The sequence below is a fragment of the Oncorhynchus mykiss genome, chromosome 8 (assembly GCF_057628025.1).
Source record: "Oncorhynchus mykiss isolate SJ-2025 chromosome 8, ASM5762802v1, whole genome shotgun sequence".
NCBI lineage: Eukaryota > Metazoa > Chordata > Actinopteri > Salmoniformes > Salmonidae > Oncorhynchus > Oncorhynchus mykiss.
Window position 1 is genome coordinate 57,898,965 of NC_143029.1, and position 23,347 is coordinate 57,922,311.

Sequence of the window (23,347 nt, forward strand, 5' to 3'; positions counted from 1 at the left end):
TGAAGCAACATCTCAAGACATCAGTTAAAGTTAAAGCTTGGTCGCAAATGGTTCTTCCAAATGGACAATGACCCCAAGCATACTTCCAAAGTTGTGGCAAAATGGCTTAAGGACAACAAAGGTATTGGAGTGGCAATCACAAAGCCCCGACCTCAATGCCATAGAAAATTTGTGGGCAGAACTGAAAAAGCATGTGCGAGCAAGGAGGCCTACAAACCTGACTCAGTTACATCAGCTCTGTCAGGAGGAATGGGCAAAAATTCATCCAACTTATTGTGGGAAGCTTGTGGAAGGCTACCCAAAACGTTTGACCCAAGTTAAACAATTTAAAGGCAATGCTAACAAATACTAATTGAGTGTTTGTAAACTTCTGACCCACTGGGAATGTGATGAAAGAAATGAAAGCTGAAATAAATCAGTCTCTCTACGATTATTCTGACATTTCACATTCTTAAAATAAAGTGGTGATCCTAACTGACCTAAGACAGTACATTTTTACTAGGATTAAATATCAGGAATTGTGAAATACTGAGTTGAAATGTATTTGGCTAAGGTGTATGTAAACTTCCGACTTCAAATGTAGATCGATAAGAATAGAGAAAATATAGATAACTGAAATTAGTTAGCTTTGTGGGTTTTGGAGACGTGTGCTACTTTAATGTGTTATGTCCGTGGCCATTAACCACAGCCCCCAGGTCAGTTTTAATTTTAGAAAACAAATTAGTGATCCTCACGGGGAGAGGGGCTGGCTGTGGCACGCTTCTCCATCAGCAGTCCAATAAACATATCTCTCTCTGTCTCTCTCTGTGTGTGTGTGTGTGTGTGTGTGTGTGTCCACTGATACTACATCCCCCACACAGAATATACACACATATATAGTGTACTGAGTGCAGACACACACATATGCATACACACACGGTATACACACACATATAATTAAAGGTATCACAGCCTCGGCCCAAGAAAGAAAGCAGTACATAGTTACATACAAAACCATGCCTTCATATTGCCTTCCCCAAGGCCTAGGAGCTGTCCATGGTCCTGCTTCTCATTCTCCTGCGATTCCCTCTCACTCTCCTCTGAAGGCCTAGGAGCTGTCCATGGTCGTGCTTCTCATTCTCCTGTTATTCCCTTTCCCTCTCCTCTGAAGGCATAGCCCACAAAGCCTCCAAAACTCTATCCCCCCTCCTCTATTCGATCTATGCTTTGTTCTGCGCGGATAGATCCCTCTCCAGCTCAGTGCAAGGAAACCATCTTTTACTTCTGCCCCAGTCACTTTGATGGGCCTTTCCCTCAATACAGGAGTCACATTGAAGTATTGTGTTAAAACCGAAACAAAAGCCCCCCCGAGATCAAAAGTAGACGATGTGCCCGAGGATCAGAGCTATTGCCTTGCTGCACAGGCTCTTTTTTTATGGAGCCGTTGATATACAGTGGCACTTAATGTCCCTCAACACCACGAGATGGTCTTCCTGGGCCTCACCGCACCACCCACCACCCTGTAAAAGAGACAAAGGGAAGCATATGTCATATTGGCCCATGCAGGCTGCACTGGATCAAAAATGTAAAGCTCTCCCAAGGAGGACACCTCTCTCTGGGCTTGTGTGGCGTGTGGGAGGGGTATGATGAGTTAGGGGAGGCCTAAAGGGAGGTTGGTGCAGGAGGCAGTACTTTACATCCACATTGCTGAGAGAGGTCCTCGCAGGCCAGGGGCTTTGGTTGCTGCACACACACTTGCAGCACACACTTGCAGCACACACTTGCAGCACACACTTGCAGCACACACTTGCAGCCCAAAGTCTTTTATAAGCTGTCACAGGAGTGTGCGTGTGAGTGTGTGTGCCTGCTTCACAGACCAGCATCACACCCTTCTGTGAGGACATTAGGTTCTTACCGCATCATCTGTTAAAACACACACAGTCTTAGCCTTCCAGGACAGGCTTACTAGTGTTTTTTATACACACACACACACACACACACACGCACGCACACACGCACGCACGCATGCACACACACACACACCTATTCCTTTCTTCTCGCAAACTGCAGATGCACCCCATTCTCCAACATCCCTACACATTATGGACATGAAAGGCTGTTTCTTCCCCTGATCTGTCAATCCTCTGTCATTACTCCAGCTGTTGACATAGCTATTTACACTGTTTAGCCTCTCTCTCCCTTCCTCTTCCTTTCTCTCGATTCCTATCCCTCCTTCATCTCTCCCTCCGTCATCTCTAATTTTCTGTTTCTTGCCATATACACTGAGTGCACCCCAAAAAAATTGAGTTGCACCTTTTGCCCTCAGAACAGCCTCAATTCGTCGGGGCATGGACTCTACAAGGTATCAAAAGCGTTCCACAGGGATGCTGGCCCATGTTGAGTCCAAAGCTTCCCACAGTTGTGTCAATTTGGGTGGTGGACCGTTCTTGATACACACAGGAAACTGTTCAGTGTGAAAAACCCAGCAGCATTGCAATCAAACCGGTGCACCTGGTACCTACTACCATACCCCGTTCAAAGGCACTTCAATCTTTTGTCTTGCCTGTTCAACCTCTAAATGGCACACATACACAATCCATGTCTCAATTGTCTCAAGGCTTAAAAATGATTCCTAATGTTTTGTACACTCAGTGTATTTGTTAACTTTTATTCACACTTGCCATTCAAATTCAAAGAAGCTTTATTTGCATGATCCCATGTTGAATAATACATTACTATCGACAATAAAATCAGCCATTCTCCCTCTTTCACTTGTGTTCTCTCCATCACTCAGTTTTTCCCATCCATATACATTCCAGTTTCTTCCCCCAGTCAGGCTTTCTCATTTGTGTTTCGCTGCCAGCCTTGTTAAAAACACATGCCGCCCACATCCCTCCCACGACCCACTCTGGTGGACACACAAACACAGACACACACACACACACAAATATAAGTGTATTCGCACACGTATACACTAATGATCACATACACACACAGCGGAACAGAGTTCACACTTAGAGAACCACAGAGAAAGGCTCTCGTTGGGCAGAAGACCTGCACTGTTAAATAGCTGTTTAGTATGCTGTGCATCACCCAGATTTTAATGGTTTCAACGGACAAATGCTACCTCAGGCTAATCACATTGCCATATACAAGTATCACAAACACAGATTGAGTCACTATAATAATAGTGGCACCAATCACTATAAAAAAATATCAAAAATCATACCCCGAAGACATGCTAACATGCTAAACTCTTACCAATAACAGGGGAGGATAGCATGTCTTGTGGTTATGATCTTTGTCCCTCTGTAACTCATAATTTTTCACAATTCATTCAGGATTATCCGTAACCATGGTAGCATCCACATTTAATGGGGAAGTGTTAAAAAAAAATATTGATTCATTTTTTTACAGCTTTTTTCTCCCCAATTTCGATCCTGTCTCATTGCGTTACGCGTCCTCCGAAACATGCCCCACCAAACCGCGCTTCTTAACATCCACCCGCTTAACCCGGGAAGCCAGCCGCACCAATGTGTCAGGGGAAACGTTCACCAGACGACCGAGGTCAGCCTGCAGGCGCCCGGCCCGCCACAAGGAGTCGCTAGAGCACAATGAGCCAAGTAAAGCCCCCCCCGGCCAAACCGTCCCCTAACCCGGACGACACTGGGCCAATAGTGCGCCGCCCTATGGGATTCCCGATCACGGCAGGTTGTGATACAGCCCGGGATTGAACTGTAGTGACGCCTCTAGCACTGTGATGCAATGCCTTAGACTGCTGCGCCACTCGAGAGGCCCTAAAAACATATTCCGCTGGAAGAAAATGATCTGAAACAAAACTTAAACAAACGGCAAATTGGCTTTTTTTGCCAATGTTTACTGACTCCAGCCATATTCAACGGGTGTTGAGCGTTCGTAAATTCATCAGATATTCTGCGCTCTGGCACACTCAGACGAGAGTGCTCTGAAATTGAACTCACCTGAAATGGTTGCTTACATAGTGGAGTCTTTTGTTAAGACATGTAGATAGCTAAACAATGAACCATAATCCCAACTCATGACATTACTACACTGCACAAATCTGCAGATAGCTAACCAACAAGGTTCAATGTTAGCTAGCTAACATTAGGCTATAACTAGCCAAGCAAATGGCTCTGAGATATGAATAATGAGATCATACACGTAACGTTAGCTAGCGAGCCAGCCAGCTAACGTTAGCTAGCTAACAGTACACTTTAACTTGAAATGAAACCCCTTTTCTGTCAAAATTAGAAATGTGTAATATATGAACATGTAGCTAGCTAGACTATCTTACCCGTATACATCATGGACAGACATGTTTCCTGTCGGATGACATGGTTGCCCTTAGTTGAAGATGTAATCCGGAGACAGGTGTTTTCTCCATCTCCTAAACTATCATACTATAATTCCACAGATTTCAAAACTCGGTCTTCCAGAAAGTGGAGAGCAACACTTATGCAGTTTTACTACAAGTATTTTTAGATAGGATTACCTACTCATACTGACCTGCTCAAATAGACAGAAGCGTGCTATACGGCAGACCAATCCAAAGTCATCTCTCGCCATGTTCAGCCAATCATGGCTAGCGGTAAGGTTAATGACTTTTTCTGTGGCTAAAACAACTAGGCTCGTAATTTAACAATTGTATTTGTATTTACAGATGGCATACAAGTTTGTTATTAAGGCACATGAAAGTTCACATGTTCAAGATGGCATTTCTGCCAAAGAACGCATTTTGATCATTTAAAAAAAGGTTACGTTCAAATGGCTCTCCTGTGAAGTAGTGACCCGTGACATACGCCTAGTTTCCTGAAATGGGTCACAAATACCAAACTTTTGACTACTTTATTTATAAGAATCTTTAGGGTTGTCAATTATTTTGACCCTTACCTTTTTGAGAAAAACAAATATTACTTGTCTTTCTTTGAGCAATTGTATTAGTATGAAGTAATATAATTTCCCCCTTTTTTTGCATACAAAACAACTCAGTATTTTAATTATTTATGTTATACAGCCATGATTGCTCATCTTTAACAAGGTTGTCAATAACTTTGGTGTGGACAGACAGGCAGCCTTTACCACAGTACCTTGGGGATATGGCTCAGCCATCATCAATCTCACTTCAGTTAACACAGGATAACAAAATACCACTGCCAATGGGTGAACAATATGTGCCAACAAGTAGAACTGTGTCCTGAGAAAGGGTGCAAAGAAAGAGAGAGGGAGGAGGCAGAAATAAGGAAGGGAGAGCGGTAGAGAGAGAGGTAGAGAGAGGGAGAGAGAGAGGTAGACAGAGAGGCAGAGGGAGAGAGAGAGGTAGAGAGAAAAGTAGAGAGAGAGAGGAGTTTGATAAATGTTTTATTTTTTATTTAACCTCTATTTAACTAGGCAGGTCAGTTGAGAACAAATTCTTATTTACAATGACGGCCTACCAAAAGGCAAATGGCCTCCTACAGGGACGGGGGCTGGGATTAAAAATAAAAAATAAATGAAATTAAAATATAGGACAAAACATACATCAAGAGAGCCAACACAACACTAGGTAGAGAGACCTAAGACAACAACAGAGCATGGCAGCAACGCATGACAACGCAGCATGGTAGCAACACAACATGACAACAACATGGTAGCAACCCAACATGGCAGAAGCACAAGATGGTAGCAGTACAAAACATGGTACAAACATTATTGGGCACTGAAACAGCACAAAGGGCAAGAAGGTAGTAAGTAGAGAGAGAGGTAGAGAGCGAGGGAGAGAGGGAGGGAGAGAGAGGAGGAGGAAGACAGAGGGAGAAAGAGCAACTGAGCTGCTATGAAAACAGTGGAGCTGCAGGGTCTTTGAAGGAACCTGTATGGACACAACAGTGTTTTTCTTTCCCATCAGAGCTTAAAGGAGGAACTCAGACAGAGCTGTGTGTGCGTGCGTGTTTGTGCGCGTGCGTGCTTACATTATGACAAAAAGGGTATATTTGCAAAAACCTGTCAAACATTTCAATGCTACAACAGATGGAGGTTGGTTTAGTGGCCTAATTCCTCACAAACGTCAACATTTTCGAAACTTCACAAGTTAGCACTCGTGAAAAATGGGTGAGATCATCCTTTTTAAAATGTTGAGCCAGCAACACCCCTCTTCAGAGGACAACTTTATTATACTATACTAGAAGTGAAATATTGTATTTATTTCCTCAATCTGATCCTGAATCTGTTGTTATAGGATCCTGTGATGGTGATGAACATCTGTCGGTGGGTGAGACAGACCGCCAAGATCCCCTTCTTCGCCAAGCTCACGCCCAACGTCACCAACATCGTGGACATTGCGAAGGCTGCACACGAAGGTAACGACAGTCCAGAGTCTCAGAGTAGGAGTGCTTATATAGGATCAGTTTTGCCTTTGACATTAATATGATTATGTGGACAGGAGAATCCTAATCCTGGATCAGCACTCCTACTGTGAGACTATGTGAAATCCAATGTAATCGGCTGTTGACGTTGTCTGTCCGAAATGAAACGAGACCTAGCTTCAAATCCCTGCCCCCCATCCTCTTTTTTCTCATTTGTTCCTTTTTTTCCTCATGTTGGGAAAGGATGTGAAGGGAGGTTGAAGTATTTCTAGAATGGGGGGTGGAGGGGAAGGCGCAGCAGACAACCATTTTTGAATGACTGGAATTTCAGCAATATCAAGCTCAATAGTGACTGTGGTCTTGTTGTTATAGGAGGGGCAGATGGAGTCACTGCCACCAACACAGTGTCTGGAATGATGGGCCTAAAAGCTGACAGCACCCCCTGGCCTGGCATCGGCAAGGGCAAGCGCACCACCTACGGAGGAGTGTCTGGTAAGTAACACGCACCCACACACACAAACACTTTGTCTTGTAAGCAGTGCTATTACCTTACAGCTACAGTCCGCTATCGTGTGTTCAAGTCTGTAGGTGTAAAGCCCCTGTGTGTATACTAGAGTGTGTGTGTGTGTGCGTGCGTAGTATGATTATCTCTTTCTCTCTCTCTCTCTCTCTCTCTCTCTCTCTCTGCGGGCTCACCTCCGCTCTTCTCCCTGCTTGTTCCCTCCCTCCTTCTCAGCTGCCAACACACCTTCTGAGCCAGTCGCAGGGTCAAGAAAGCAGCCTGCATTTCATTATGAGGATTGAGACCATTGAGGCAGTATTTCATGCAAGAAGTACCAGCTGTCATAGTGTAGTTCTCCTGGTGTAACTTTTGTATATGGCTAGGGCTGTAGCTCCATACTCTCAGGAGTCCCCTAGCTGGGGGCAGTCCAGCTCCCTCCCCTCCCTTTCGACTGGGTCATTGAACATTATTGTCCTAAAGGGCCAGGAGTGGGGGGGTCACACATTTCTACTTTTGGCCAGGAGGACCTCCATAAGTGACACTCATTAGATTTTTCAAATTTGAAAAAAAGGACTGGAGTCCAACTGACATAAAACATAGCTGGCCCCCGCTCGGTTCAAATCAAATCAAATTTTATTTGTCACATACACATGGTTAGCAGATGTTAATGCGAGTGTAGCAAAATGCTTGTGCTTCTAGTTCCGACAATGCAGTAATAACAAGTAATCTAACTAACAATTGCAAAACTACTGTCTTGTACACAGTGTAAGGGGATAAAGAATATGTACATAAGGATATATGAATGAGTGATGGTACAGAGCAGCATAGGCAAGATACAGTAGATGGTATCGAGTACAGTATATACATATGAGATGAGTATGTAAACAAAGTGGCAAAGTTAAAGTGGCTAGTGATACATGTATTACATAAGGATACAGTCGATGATATAGAGTACAGTTAATACGTATGCATTTGAGATGAATAATGTAGGGTAAGTAACATTATAAAAGGTAGCATTGTTTAAAGTGGCTAGTGATATATTTACATAATTTCCCATCAATTCCCATTATTAAAGTGGCTGGAGTTGAGTCAGTGTCAGTGTGTTGGCAGCAGCCACTCAATGTTAGTGGTGGCTGTTTAACAGTCTGATGGCCTTGAGATAGAAGCTGTTTTTCAGTCTCTCGGTCCCAGCTTTGATGCACCTGTACTGACCTCGCCTTCTGGATGATAGCGGGGTGAACAGGCAGTGGCTCGGGTGGTTGATGTCCTTGATGATCTTTATGGCCTTCCTGTGACATCGGGTGGTGTAGGTGTCCTGGAGGGCAGGTAGTTTGCCCCCGGTGATGCGTTGTGCAGACCTCACTACCCTCTGGAGAGCCTTACGGTTGAGGGCGGAGCAGTTGCCGTACCAGGCGGTGATACAGCCCGCCAGGATGCTCTCGATTGTGCATCTGTAGAAGTTTGTGAGTGCTTTTGGTGACAAGCCAAATTTCTTCAGCCTCCTGAGGTTGAAGAGGCGCTGCTGCGCCTTCTTCACAATGCTGTCTGTGTGAGTGGACCAATTCAGTTTGTCTGTGATGTGTATGCCGAGGAACTTAAAACTTGCTACCCTCTCCACTACTGTTCCATCGATGTGGATAGGGGGGGGTGTTCCCTCTGCTGTTTCCTGAAGTCCACAATCATCTCCTTAGTTTTGTTGACGTTGAGTGTGAGGTTATTTTCCTGACACCACACTCCGAGGGCCCTCACCTCCTCCCTGTAGGCCGTCTCGTCGTTGTTGGTAATCAAGCCTACCACTGTTGTGTCGTCCGCAAACTTGATGATTGAGTTGGAGGCGTGCATGGCCACGCCGTCGAGGGTGAACAGGGAGTACAGGAGAGGGCTCAGAACGCACCCTTGTGGGGCCCCAGTGTTGAGGATCAGCGGGGAGGAGATGTTGTTGCCTACCCTCACCACCGGGGAGGCCCGTCAGGAAGTCCAGTACCCAGTTGCACAGGGCGGGGTCGAGACCCAGGGTCTCGAGCTTGATGACGAGCTTGGAGGGTACTATGGTGTTGAATGCCGAGCTGTAGTCGATGAACAGCATTCTCACATAGGTATTCCTCTTGTCCAGATGGGTTAGGGCAGCGTGCAGTGTGGTTGAGATTGCATCGTCTGTGGACCTATTTGGGCGGTAAGCAAATTGGAGTGGGTCTAGGGTGTCAGGTAGGGTGGAGGTGATATGGTCCTTGACTAGTCTCTCAAAGCACTTCATGATGACGGAAGTGAGTGCTACGGGGCGGTAGTCGTTTAGCTCAGTTACCTTAGCTTTCTTGGGAACAGGAACAATGGTGGCCCTCTTGAAGCATGTGGGAACAGCAGACTGGTATAGGGATTGATTGAATATGTCCGTAAACACACCGGCCAGCTGGTCTGCGCATGCTCTGAGGGCGCGGCTGGGGATGCCGTCTGGGCCTGCAGCCTTGCGAGGGTTAACACGTTTAAATGTCTTACTCACCTCGGCTGCAGTGAAGGAGAGACCACATGTTTTCGTTGCAGGCCGTGTCAGTGGCACTGTATTGTCCTCAAAGCGGGAAATAAAGTTATTAAGTCTGCCTGGGAGCAGGACATCCTGGTCCGTGACTGGGCTGGATTTATTCCTGTAGTCCGTGATTGACTGTAGACCCTGCCACATGCCTCTTGTGTCTGAGCCGTTGAATTGAGATTCTACTTTGTCTCTGTACTGACGCTTAGCTTGTTTGATAGCCTTGCGGAGGGAATAGCTGCACTGTTTGTATTCGGTCATGTTACCAGACACCTTGCCCTGATTAAAAGCAGTGGTTCGCGCTTTCAGTTTCACGCGAATGCTGCCATCAATCCACGGTTTCTGGTTAGGGAATGTTTTAATCGTTGCTATGGGAACGACATCTTCAACGCACGTTCTAATGAACTCGCACACCGAATCAGCGTATTCGTCAATGTTGTTGTCTGACGCAATACGAAACATGTCCCAGTCCACGTGATGGAAGCAGTCTTGGAGTGTGGAGTCAGCTTGGTCGGACCAGCGTTGGACAGACCTCAGCGTGGGAGCCTCTTGTTTTAGTTTCTGTCTGTAGGCAGGGATCAACAAAATGCAGTCGTGGTCAGCTTTTCCGAAAGGGGGGCAGGGCAGGGCCTTATATGCGTCGCAGAAGTTAGAGTAACAATGATCCAAGGTCTTTCCTTCCTTGGTTGCGCAATCGATATGCTGATAAAATTTAGGGAGTCTTGTTTTCGGTTGTAAAGGAAGAGAAGAAGTATATTCTTGAGCAAGGGTGGGCAACAAACGGCCCGCAGGCCAGATCCGGCCCGCGAGCCCATTCAATCTGGTCCGCGGGAGGTTTTGGGAAATTCATATTTTGGTTTAAAAAAGACTCCAGGCCACTCTTTCATGTCTAAAACTAGATAGAAAGTAGCCTATGTAGAAATTTGTATGGACCTATAAGTTTTAAAATAACTCACCTGATTTTTTACATCACGATGTGGCCCTTAACCAAAAATGATTGCCTATTTCAAATTTTACCTAAGAAGAAATGCTTGAAAAGGGAGTGTGAACCATCATACATTTTCTGTAGGAGACTTTAGCCAGAGAGGGTGAGGGGCGACAAAAGTAGAAGAGCATCAATTTAGGAGACTTTAGCCAGAGAGGGTGAGGGGAGACAAAAGTAGAAGAGCATCAATTTAGGAGACTTTAGCCAGAGAGGGTGAGAGGAGACAAAAGTAGAAGAGCATCAATTTAGGAGACTTCAGTCGGAAGAGGGAGAGAAGAGGAGGAGGAGAAGGAAAGTAAAAGCGCCAAGGAACAAAGAGGGCGGAGAGAGCAAGAGCCATGAATATGTATACAATTAACCATCCATGGAGAATATGCAAAAATGTATGCTTTGATTCAATTCATCATCCCAATTTCAGAGGCTGGCATTAGTTAATGAGGATCATTTAGCATGGGAGGAGAGAGAGGGTGCTGTCTCTATCTGTCAACCTAGTGGGCGTGTGTGTGTGTGTGTGTGTGTGTGTGTGTGTGTGTGTGTGTGTGTGTGTGTGTGTGTGTGTGTGTGTGTGTGTGTGCGTGTGTGTGTGTTATGTTCAAGTATATATGGATGTGTCTGTGTGTTGCCAGCGTGTGTACGTATGAGCCTCTCTGGTCAAATACATGTGTACAAGGCTATACTGTGATCAATGAGCGAGAACCTAGTGGGGGAACCAGGTTAAATGTAATGTGATAAATGTCTCCATCTGTCTGCCTGATCACAGAGCACAGCCAACCCCATCCTGTAGGGACCCCATGACGGCCAACTAATGATAGAGTGGCCTGGATTGGACCCCATTGGGGAGTGTGTTTACACTGTGTGTGTGTGTGTGTGTGTGTGTGTGTGTGTGTGTGTGTGTGTGTGTGTGTGTGTGTGTGTGTGTGTGTGTGTGTGTGTGTGTGTGTGTGTGTGTGCGTTTGTGTGCGTTCGTGTGTGTGGTTGTGCATACATCAAGTGTGTGTGTGTGTGTTTATGTATGTGTGTGTGTGTGTGCCTGCATGACTGCATGTGTGGGTGAGAAATAGAGATTGGATGATTGTCCATATGTACTCTTCATATGTTACACTGTATCTATTTCTGGCGAGATTGAGAAACAGACAAACTCTGCACAACATATGCGTTTGGTTTAATCTCATCTTCTATAAGAAAGGTAGGTCTAAGAATGTGTTTTTAAAGAGGAAGTCTTTTCGTTAATCCTTCCACATGAATTCTGATCCATCTCTACAGGAAATGCCATCCGGCCCATTGCCCTGCGCGCTGTATCCGCCATCGGCAGGGCCCTGCCAGGGTTCCCCATCCTAGCGACTGGTGGGATCGACTCAGCTGAGACAGGCCTGCAGTTCCTCCACGCTGGAGCTTCTGTTCTACAAGTAAGCAGAGACATCAACAAAAAGTGCACTTACTATCACAACCGGCTGTGATCTGGAGTCCCATAGGGCGGCGCACAATTGGCCCAGCGCACAATTGGCATGACTCGACCTTCGCTTCCCGAGCCCGTTGAGGAGTTGCAGCGGATGAGACAAGATCAAAATGGTTTCTTTTTTTTTTTAAGTGCACTAACCACTAGCCTGGTAGCTAAATCTGCTTGTCATAGGTACCTAGTCAACTTGTACTGTAGTTGACTTGTGATAGAGTTAGGTTGTGCTAACATTTATTGTCAGATGACAAATGAGGACTAATGATAAAAATGCACAAACAGATCGGATTACACATCTGGGTACCCAGCTGTGTGTCAGTATGTTGTTTTTCAGTATAATCACACTTATTGGATATTCAACCACACACAGGGACATGAGGGAAATGAGGGCTAAAGCAGGTCTTGAGAACAGCTCAGTGTGGAACATTCATGTTAGTGTCGATGTGTCTTTTGTCTGATATTCAACACTGATCCATTTTTAGTAGGATTTAACTCCAAGCTTGCATTACATTCTATATGATTATTAGTCTATTAGTGATCGTCATCGACATCAATCGCCTTCCCAGGGAATTTACTTCCTTGTTTTTACGAAAGATGAAGCCATCGCATCAAAGAGCTTTTTCGGCTCTCTCGATCTCTATGTCTCTCCCTCGTCCCTCCTCCCCCCTCTCCATCCCTTCCTCAACACAAAAAACATGATCTTCTTTCACACAAAGCTTTGTCACTGCCTAATAAGGAATTTACCCAACGCTTTGGTTGTGTATACCCCCGGCTGCTATGGCAACAGATTGCCAGTAACAAGCTTCATGTAAATCCTAATCCTAATATAATACAATGAACAAGTTGCTAGAGCAAATAAACCTATTATCTCAGCGGGGGGGTCCGAGCCTCAGAAATCTGTTTATAAATAAATAAATGTGAACACACTCATTATGCCACCAAATAATGTAGCATAAATAGATGACACCCTCGGTGAAAGCCTCGGTGGTTTTGACACATTAGGCTGCATACGGCTGTGTGTCTTCTCTGCTACTTCTTAGAAATATAGCCTCCTGGTGACAGACACATCGCTTAGTGTACGTGTGTGTGTGTGGGTATACAGTTGCGGGCACTAAAATGTTAAGGTCGGTATTGGCAGATTTTTTTTTTCCCGCAATGTGTACGCGTCACAGCACTACCAGTGTCTACTGGCAATAGTTTGTCGCAAAAAACCTGTGAAAACGTATTATTTCCCACAATTGTACCTCCACGTGTGTATGAATACAACGACACAACTGTCTGGGTGTGTTAGCAAATACACAAATGCATTCCACTGCATGCATCTTCTCCAGATTTGTAGTGCGGTGCAGAACCAAGACTTCACTCTGATCGAGGACTACTGCCTGGGCCTGAAGGCTCTGCTCTACTTGAAGAGCATTGAGGAGCTGACTGGCTGGGATGGACAGTCTCCCCCCACCCTTCGCCACCAGAAGGGCAAACCTGTAACCAGCGTGGAGGAACTGGTGGGTAAGGTGAGTCCAACCATCATCACCATGGGTTGCCGTTACAGGATAGTCCCTCCCCAACCCTTTCCTCATCCAACCTTAAAGGGACACTACTAAACTCCATGTTAATTATCTCCAGCGCCGTGCCAGTGTCTACGTCAGCGATTTTCTACCCCCCCCCCAAAAAAAGATAAGGCGAAAAGGTTAGGGTGCAGCATGGTTTAGGATAGATTGGTTCTTTCAGCTGAACCTGCAGAAGTGAGTGTACAGTCAACCAAATGCACTTCAGAATACTGATACACCGTAGCTACATTTTATCCATTTGATATTGTATGCAGACAACAGCTGTAAAACTATTGATCAGATAAATTCCCAAAAGAATTCCTCAAAGTTTAGTTTTAGTGTGTACCAGTATACTGTGAGATGCGGGGGGGGGGGGGGGGGGGGGGGGGGTAGTTGTGGCTCGTGGCTAGTTGTTTGTGATTGGACTGAGCTAGGTGTTTTTGAAATGTCACCACCCGGATTTCCTCAAAGTGTAAATTCATAAGAAAACACGAAAGGTCACGCATGCCAACCTTAAGATATTGTACAGGGGCTGCACTATACTGCCTCGCAGAAGGCGAAGACACACACATGCACACACACACACACACACACACACACACACACACACACACACACACACACACACATGTATAAATCCAACCTCAATTTCTGACTCATTTCCATACAGTATATTCCTTGCATATATTCCATATTCTGTTGTTTGATGGCGCATTTACCCTTCATAGTAAAACCGAATGCCGTCGACATCAAAACAATACTTAAAACAACGCAAGGATAACGCAAGCAATTACAGTTCTCCTTGAGAAAAGAAGCAAACAATAACCAGACAAAGGTGTGATTCCACCTCTATCCCTCCACACTTTCATTCATTTTTACGTGACAAAAGAAGTAAGTACAGAAAACACACTTAGAAAATAATATGCAAATTATTGGATTTGCGATAAACACCCTTCAAAGTGGAAGGAATATTTGAAATTGGAAAAGCCTTTATCTGATGCGGGGCTATTCTTCCGACACGGCAGACGAGGGAGGCTTGCGTGCGCTTTCAAACATGTTGTCGCTGGAGAGTTCTTTATTCTAACGTCAACGGGGTGTCTTTGTGTGGCCGGCCTCAACTAGCTTCAATGGCAACGCCACACCAGGGACAGAGTGGAAAGAATGAACGAATGAATGAAGGATAGAGGCAGAGGGAGAATAGGGGATAAGTATACAATTAGTCTGTCATTTGTCTCTCTCTGTGTGTGTGTGTGTGTGTGTGTGTGTGTGTGTGTGTGTGTGTGTGTGTGTGTGTGTGTGTGTGTGTGTGTGTGTGTGTGTGTGTGTGTGTGTGTGTGTGTGTGTGTGTGTGCGTGTGTGCGTGTGTGCGTGCCTGCGTGCGTGTGTGTATTAGAGGTCGACCGATTATGATTTTTCAACGCTGATACCGATACCGATTATTGGAGGGCCAAAAAAGCCGATACCGAATTTTATTTATTTAGTTGTAATTATGACAATTACAACAATACTGAATGAATACTTATTTTAACTTAATATAATACATCAATAAAATCAATTTAGCCTCAAGAAAATAATGAAACGTTCAATTTGGTTTAAATAAAGCAAAAACAAAGTTTTGGAGAAGAAAGTAAAAGTGCAATATGTGCTATGTAAGAAAGCTAACGTTTCAGTTCCTTGCTCAGAACATGAGAACATATGAAAGCTGGTGGTTCCTTTTAACATGAGTCTTCAATATTCCCAGGTAAGAAGTTTTAGGTTGCAGTTATTATAGAAATTATAGGACTATTTCCCTCTATACCATTTGTATTTCATTAACCTTTGACTATTGGATGTTCTTATAGGCACTTTAGTATTGCCATTGTAATAGTATAGCTTCCGTCCCTCTCCTCGCTCCTCCCTGGGCTCAAACCAGCAACACAACGACAACAGCCACCATCGAAGCAGCGTTACCCATGCAAAGTAAGGGGAACAACTACTAGAATGCTCAGAGCGAGTGACAGGAGTTGATAGGCTTGAAGTCATAAACAGCGCAATGCTTGAAGCACAACGAAGAGCTGCTGGCAAAATGCACGAAAGTGCTGTTTGAATGAATGTTTACGCGCCTGCTTCTGCCTACCACCGCTCAGTCAGATACTTAGATACTTGTATGCTCAGTCAGATTATATGCAACGCAGGACACGCTAGATAATATCTAGCAATATCACCATGTGTAGTTAACTAGTGATTATGATTGATTGTTTTTCATAAGATAAGTTTAATGCTAGCTAGCAACTTACCTTGGCTTACTGCATTCGCGTAACAAGCAGTCTCCTTGTGGAGTGCAACGAGAGAGAGGCAGGTCGTTATTGCGTTGGACAAGTTAACTGTAAGGTTGCAAGATTGTATCCCCCAAGCAGACAAGGTGAAAATCTGTCGTTCTGCCCCTGAACAAGGCAGTTAACCCACCGTTCCTAGGGCGTCATTGAAAATAAGAATGTGTTCTTAACTGACTTGCCTAGTTAAATAAAGGTATACAAATAAAATTAATTAATTCATTAATTAAAAATCGTCAAATCGGCGCCCAAAAATACAGATTTCCGATTGAAAACTTGAAATTGGCCCTAATTAATCGGCAATTCCGATTAATCGGTCGACCTCTAGTATATATACATGGACGAAGATTGGAGATGTGGTGAGGGGGCAATGTGTGAGTCTGTACAGTGTGATCTCAAGTGGAGAGAAAGAGACTCACAGCCACAGACTCATATGATAGAAAATGGACAGATTGGTTTAGATAACATGTTTTGTATTGTATTGTTGGGGAAAATGGGAAAAATCGGTCACAGTTATTGAGAATAGGAGAAGTGTCGAGAACCTAGTTCAATTTGAGCCATTACGCACAAATAGCAGTCTGGACACTGAAAACCAAGGACATTACATATATTAATACAATACTATTAACGTCATGATAAACACACTGTACATCATCCAGTCTCTCTCTCTCTCTCTACTTGTCTCTCTCTCTGTATCTCTCTCTCTCCCCCTCTCTCTCTGTTTCTCTGTATCTCTCTCTCTCCCTCTCTCTCTGTATCTCTCTCTCTCTCTCCCTCTCTCTCTCTCTATCCTGCTACTGTTCCCTCGGCAGTGCTGGCATTTCCTCGGTCTGCTAATTGAGAGAGGTGAGGAAAGGCTGTTCTCACAGTGTCTCTATAGCCAGGCCTCGCTTACCTTGACACGACGCCTGTCAACAGAGAAAACAACACACAGCTGACCCGCTCAGCTCCCAGCCTTCAATGAATACACACACGCTCTAACACACACAGGCACACATAGATTCACCGACGCACACACACGGGAAGACAACACACACACATACAGGTATTAACACGCACAGTCGAAAGTACAGTACATTCACACACACACACAAACACACATAGATGAAAACACACTTTGGGACAAGCAGAGGGTCATTTTGAACAGGCTATGATGTGGCAAGACAAGCGACAGAAGAAAAGGTATTGCATTACCCTCATGCACCCTCAAGAGGAGCAAGAGAAAGAGAGAGAGAGGGAGGGACTGCCGAGAGAGAGAAAGAAAGAGAGAGAGAGAGAGAGGGAGGGACTGCCGAGAGAGAGAAAGAAAGAGAGAGAGAGAGGGAGGGACTGCCGAGAGGAAATGTGTTTTGAGAGAGAGAGAGAGAGAGAGAGAGAGAGAGAGAGAGAGAGAGAGAGAGAGAGACTGTGGCTGAGGGAAAGAAATACTCCCAGAAAGGCACTCATTCGTTTATCACTTCAATTATATACATATGAACACCCTCATTTCTTATTACGGATATTGATTTATCAATATAATATAATTAATTGTCTTTATTGTAGCTTCAATGCATTCTCTTTTAAAGCAGAGAGCAACATTTCTCTACTTGTTACCACTACCCTATTTTTCTGCCTTGTTTGTATGCGTGTATTAACATGGATAGTCTGCCGTGTAGCACACCATTGTGAATCCCCCATACCTCATATCATCCCTGAATCACAGATGAGCTACTATTCTATTGAGCAGAACATCATTACCCACCTTATAGTCATGAAAACCACTACACACACACACACACACACACACACACACACACACACACACACACACACACACACACAGCCTCCCCGTGGAACCAAAGCTGCAATTCCACCCCCAATTCCCCTTCAACCTACCCTATATGAAGGCTCCATTTTCTACCACACACACACACACACACAAACACAAGCCCTAATACTTGAACAAATACACAAATATTGAAGAAGATCTCACAAACCAAATCTCTGCCATTTCCTAACCCTCCGTCCTTCCCAGCTCCCCTCCTTCCCAGCTTGATCCCCTCCCCCTGTACTCTCCTCTCCTCTTCAGCCATGGTCAGTGCACAGTAGCATGCTCCGCAGCAGAGAGAGAGAGTGGAAAAAGAGCAAGCGAGAGAGGCAGGCTGCTGAGGCGGGGCAGATAGAGGATAGACACAGCTTCATTACCTCTGCTAGGCTGCCAGATCCCCACAGCTAGCCAGGCACAGGGCCGAGGGGCTCACACAGCCAAACACATATTTAAGAGCTTTACATTCCCATGATGCATGTCCCCTAACCGCCTTTATGTAGGGTAGGTTGAAGGGGGATTGGGGTAGGAATTGCAGCTTTGGTTCCACGGGGGGTCTAGTGTGTGTGTGTGTGTGTGTGTGTGTGAGTGTGCAGTGGTTTCCATGGCTATAAGGAGGCTAATGATGAGTGCGTGCATCTGTCTATCCGTGTGCGTGTGTGTGTGTGTGTGTGTGTGTGCCTTTACAGCGTTCACATTTGAGCTGTTAAAGGACGAGGAGTGAGCAGAAATGTGGAACTGAACCGTATATTGAAAGGTTTCATTTGAACGACTTGGCTTCCTACAAGAGGCACTTAACTGACCTTCATATCAGCCCACAGTCAATTACGAAAGGCCACTCTGAAACGGCTCACAATAGGCATAATAGACCTTAAACGTATGTTCTCCAAACAACGACCAATTGACGTGAGCTAAAAGCCCATGTGCGGACAAGGACGATTTGATCAATGTCCACACAAACAAACCCAAACCAAACGCCCACCTGTTGCTAACTGCTCGCCTATTACGATGTCCGGAAAGTCTGAATTGTTTCCTAGCGGAACAGTGAGCGCCTCCGAGGCAAATTTCTGCCCCTGACATTTTCAAAGAGGTTAATTATCCATAAAGTCAGAATACCTGCAAAATTCTTAGAAGCTTTATAATGCACAATAATGCCTCCTAAGGTATTTTACACATCCTTATAAAGGCATTAGATATGTGTTCCTCACAACATACAAAGTGTTGCCTTTTAATGGCTACATTTCCCTGCCAAGTACACAAGTAATTTCCTTCTTTAACAGTTGCTGTTTGATTTACCATCTAGAGGGGTAGTGAGATAATTGACCCGCCCTGTGTTTTGGAGAGCTGTGTTTGTAATTAGACATGGTGCTTCCCAGGAGGATGGGGGCTTTGGCTGTGCCTGTACACCTTCAGTAGCTAGATATAGACGCCACATAGGCTAGATATTCCAATAAAAAGCTGTTGTTTCCTAAACAGAAAAGTGTAGATTCATTTTTGGCTGCTGTCTTCGTTAAAAGAAGCTCTGTGGTCTCAGTAACCTATTCTTATCAGGTGAAGGAAAGATTGGGTATTTTCCCAGAAACAGCATGATGGGAAATGTGTTATTTATATGAATGTTTTGTAATCCATTGGGCATTTTGAATGGCCATAGAGAAATAGCGCAGTACTTGAGTAAACACACACTCTCTCTCTCTCTCTCACACACACACACTCACAGAGCGCCTCCGACTGTGGTTCCTCTCTTCCCTGTTACATTGGAGGATATTTCCCCTCCTCTAAATGGCCGTGGCTCTCCCTAAGTGTTCCACTGAACGATGCTCCCTGGGTGTTTACACACAATTTCATTTGCTGAAAGCACTCTGTCACATCTCTGTTAGCTCCACACACACCACCACCACCAGCAGCAGCAACACTTCACAGAGAAACTAAGGAGTGGCCTCCCTGGCTCACACATTGGGGCCAACAAACCACAGAGAAATTTTGCTGAAGTTTTTATTTTAATTCCTTTTTATATATATATATATATATATATATATATATATATATATATATATATATATATATATATATATATCAATTCCCCATAAACTCACATTGATCAATCGTCCTGTCTCAGACTTCTATTCATAGCTTTTTCTCGAAATGAATTTCAATCTCTGCGTTTGAAGAACCCAGTGACTCGCTCTGCCTCTGCAGTAGCTCCGATTCCAGCTAAATATCCAACTAATTAGCTTTGTACCCGTCTCTGAGTTGAGTTTGTGTGTGTGTGTGTGTGTGTGTGTGTGTGTGTGTGTGTGTGTGTGTGTGTGTGTGTGTGTGTGTGTGTGTGTGTGTGTGTGTGTGTGTGTGTGTGTGTGTGTGTGTGTGTGTGTGCGTGCGTGCGTGCGTGCGTGCGTGTGTGTGTGTGCGTGCGTGCGTGCATGCGTGCGTGTGTGCACATGTGTGTATTTCAGTAGCTGTTCTTTGTCATGATTAAAACCTCTGGTCTCCCATTGCCAAGCCGCTCTGGTTTGAGGCTATAACAGCTGATTCATTAGGGCTGTCCAAGTATGGCTGCTGCTGCCTGCCTGCATGGCTGATGTTATGCTTTTACTCGGAGCCTCAGTCAGTCAGAGTAGCTAGGCCCACTGGTGTTAGCGCTACAGGGACATAAATACATCAAGGCTGCTACTGCGTCTCCTCGTTCCCCAGACCCAGCCATTAGCCGGAGAATAAACACTGCTCACACAGATTCCAGCGTTTGTCACCCTGACGCCTTTGATGGCCCCGGCCCCCAGCTCCGAATGGCTCCGGCTTTTATGCTTTTCTCACGCTGTTGTTGTGTCAGTGGCGCAAAAAAAACAAAAGACAAAGGCAAGAGAGGAGTTTTTTTACTGGAGCTGACTGATAAATAAATGTGGCTTGTTAGGTCCTTTTAGTGGCAGACTAGCGAGTGACAGCTGACCGTGTGAAAAGTGAGGGTCAGGTTCTATCGAGATGTCTCCTTGAGTGAAGACGGCGACACAAAAAAGTTCAGTTCCGACAGACAGCCTTTGTTAGGACTGAGGTGCCATTTTGGTTAGACAAAGAGGCAGCCATTTTGGTGCCAGTCAGTCTTCGCTAGTGTCCAACTGACAGGAAACTATCCCTCTACGATGAATCATCCTTCCAGGAAATCACAATTTCCCTGTCACACCACCTAGTGCCTCAAATTACTATTATATGGCTTCCCATTCAAGTTCCTCCTGGGGTTTTCGTAGTAATGGTGGTGGCGATGATAACGATGCACTCACATTGAATGCCAATGTGGACAGCCTGCCATAAAAATAAAAAAAATTCAACCCCAACCAGCATATCCCAGCCCATCCAGAGTGGTGTGTGGTGAGGTGCGTTTCTAGGGCACGTTCCCTCAACTCTCAGTGGAGTCTGAGTGGAGTGGCTGGAGCCTGGTTTCTTGTTCTCCTCCTCCCATAGCCGCCATGTAGCCATGGAGTGTGACTGTGAATAGGAATGGCTCTTTAGAGAGGAGGGTTCGCTAGACTAGGTGAATATATTTCCGGATGTAGGCTGTGTCTGTGCGTGAGGGCAGGGGAGTTATCTCAGTCTACATTTCCACTTTAAAGGAAATGTTCAAACAGACAAGAGTATTGAGTTTTCTCTGATGGTAAATGTTAGAATTCTACCCGATTAATTCACGTGCAAAACAGTGGTCATAGTAATCAGTGTGATGATGACTTGATTCATTCTGTCTGACTTGCATGTTTTAGATCATATTTGATTTCCATTTGTCTTCATTTGAATTGGGATGGCTGGAAGCAACAATCACTACACAGGCTGCTGTAATGCTTTATAATTATTATTTTCAAATTACACAGACATCCTCCAGAACCCTGTCTTGGCAACATTTTAATTGATTTCAGCTTCCTGGTGGCACGTTCCATCTTTTTAAAGTTCTTCAATTGGGAAAAATACTATATATTTTTTTTATAATTTTCAATTAATAGTAGACCAATCGTTTATTTGATAGTGGTACAAATGTGTTGACACTACTATGACAAGGCTATTTGGTGTGCTGTAGCCCATGTTGAGTTCTCTCTCTCTATTTGTTTGAAGTTGTACCACAGTATAAACACTTTTTGGTATATAAAATACTTTGAAATACAAGGACGCTCTCACCTTTTAAGTATAGATACTCAAGAAACCATCATTTTTCTGATACCCTCTGACCAAACCACTATTGTCCCTCTCTCTCAGAGCCTGCCTAGCTTTGGACCCTACCTCCTGGAGAAGACAGAAGTGCTGGCTGAGTACAAGAAGAAACTGCAGGATGTCAACGACAACTTTGTGGGTGACACCAACGTTGCCCGCGTGTTCATGCCCAAGAAACCAGTTCCTGCTGTGAAGGTGAGAGAGGGGCTGTCTGGATTACAAATAATACTTTGCTATGTCTTTATATATATTTATATAGGGCCACTGGCAGGTCGGCAGTTTTGAGACTCCCGCTTTAGTGTTTGTGATAGTACATCTGTTTCTAATGAAAGGGGTGTTGTGACCTTTCTAAGGTCATTTCAAACCAATAACAACATGGGTAACACTTATATCTAGTTATATAAAGAATATAAAGCATTCCAGAGCATGTTGTTGTCGTTTCCTGTCCTACAGTCAGACTAGTACATTAACTAGCTTTGCTTGTTGTTGCTCGTTGTTATTGCCAGACTAGTAGTAACTAACTGTAATTGTTGTTGTTGTTGTGTCCCCTGCAGGATGTGATCGCCAGGGCTCTGAAGCACATCGGGGCCTATGTGGAGTTGGACAACCAGGAGCAGGTGATAGCTCTGATCGACGAGGAGATGTGCATCAACTGTGGGAAGTGTTACATGACCTGCAACGACTCAGGATACCAGGTACTGAGACATACGCACACGCACACAGCCTTCTGGGAATGTGGTGTTTCTCAAAAGGGCATCCTATGGCTTACATAGTGTTCTGTTTGGGAAATAGACGTTGTCTTGTTTGTCCCCTCAACTTGAATGTAGCTCTCTTTTCTTGTTTAGGTAACTATCTTCTCAACTGGAGCGAGATATACTTACACAGTGCTGTAAAACTCTATTTGAGTAACCTGTTCTCATGGCCGGATGCTGCTGCACCGTTGTGGTCGTGTTGCGGACTCGTTTTTTTTCTCTCTGTCCACCCAGTAGATCGAGAGGATAAGTTCTCTCTCCGATGGAGAGTCACTAATTGCTCTAATGTAATAGCTTTTTTTTCTGTCTCTCTGCTTCCTCTTCTTTTGCAGGCTATTACGTTTGACCCTGAGACCCATTTCCCAGTAATCACTGACAGCTGTACCGGCTGCACTCTCTGCCTCAGTGTCTGCCCCATCATCGACTGCATCAAAATGGTTACCAGGCCAACGGCGTACGTGCCTAAGAGGGGGCTGCCTCAAGCTGTTAATCCCGTTTGCTAAAGGCTAGACAACAGGTCTGTGTTCATAATGTGCCAAATGGAAGAAAAATAATTGAAACAGGGAGGGACTACCTGGGCTCGACCAATGACAAATTGTCATATTGTTTCCCGTTGCAAAATGTTTTCAAGTGTATTTTTTGTGCATGCTCTAATGAATACGACCCAGGCAATACCTGGCCACCACAGAGGGGGGAGAAGAGAGAGAGGGGACCCGATGTCTACCTTACACCATTGATTGGCTATGTAATTGCAAAGAGTGAAAAATTACCTTTATTATGAAAACGAATAATTAGCCAGAAGCGGTAATTACCTTATATTCCCAAGCCAATTATCCTGAAATAATTATACCGGACGCAAAATAGTTTGTGTTATTTCTAAAACAATGGCTCGCTATGTGGGGTTTACATTTTTGTCTGCCCTGCTGGGAGTTGATGGAC

General features: G+C 44.7%; 1 protein-coding gene across 1 annotated transcript in view; it reads left to right on the forward strand.

Moving 5' to 3' along the window:
• Positions 1–22,959, forward strand: part of LOC110530943 (dihydropyrimidine dehydrogenase [NADP(+)]) — a 131,749-nt gene extending 108,790 nt beyond the window's left edge. The window contains exons 17-23 of the mRNA XM_036985742.2: positions 6,215–6,335; positions 6,714–6,833; positions 11,616–11,758; positions 13,137–13,316; positions 21,702–21,851; positions 22,211–22,351; positions 22,741–22,959. Of these exons, the coding sequence (XP_036841637.2) occupies positions 6,215–6,335; positions 6,714–6,833; positions 11,616–11,758; positions 13,137–13,316; positions 21,702–21,851; positions 22,211–22,351; positions 22,741–22,911 (1,026 nt within the window). The 3' untranslated portion in view covers positions 22,912–22,959. The remainder of the gene's footprint in view (positions 1–6,214; positions 6,336–6,713; positions 6,834–11,615; positions 11,759–13,136; positions 13,317–21,701; positions 21,852–22,210; positions 22,352–22,740) is intronic.
• Positions 22,960–23,347: the final 388 nt, after the last annotated feature.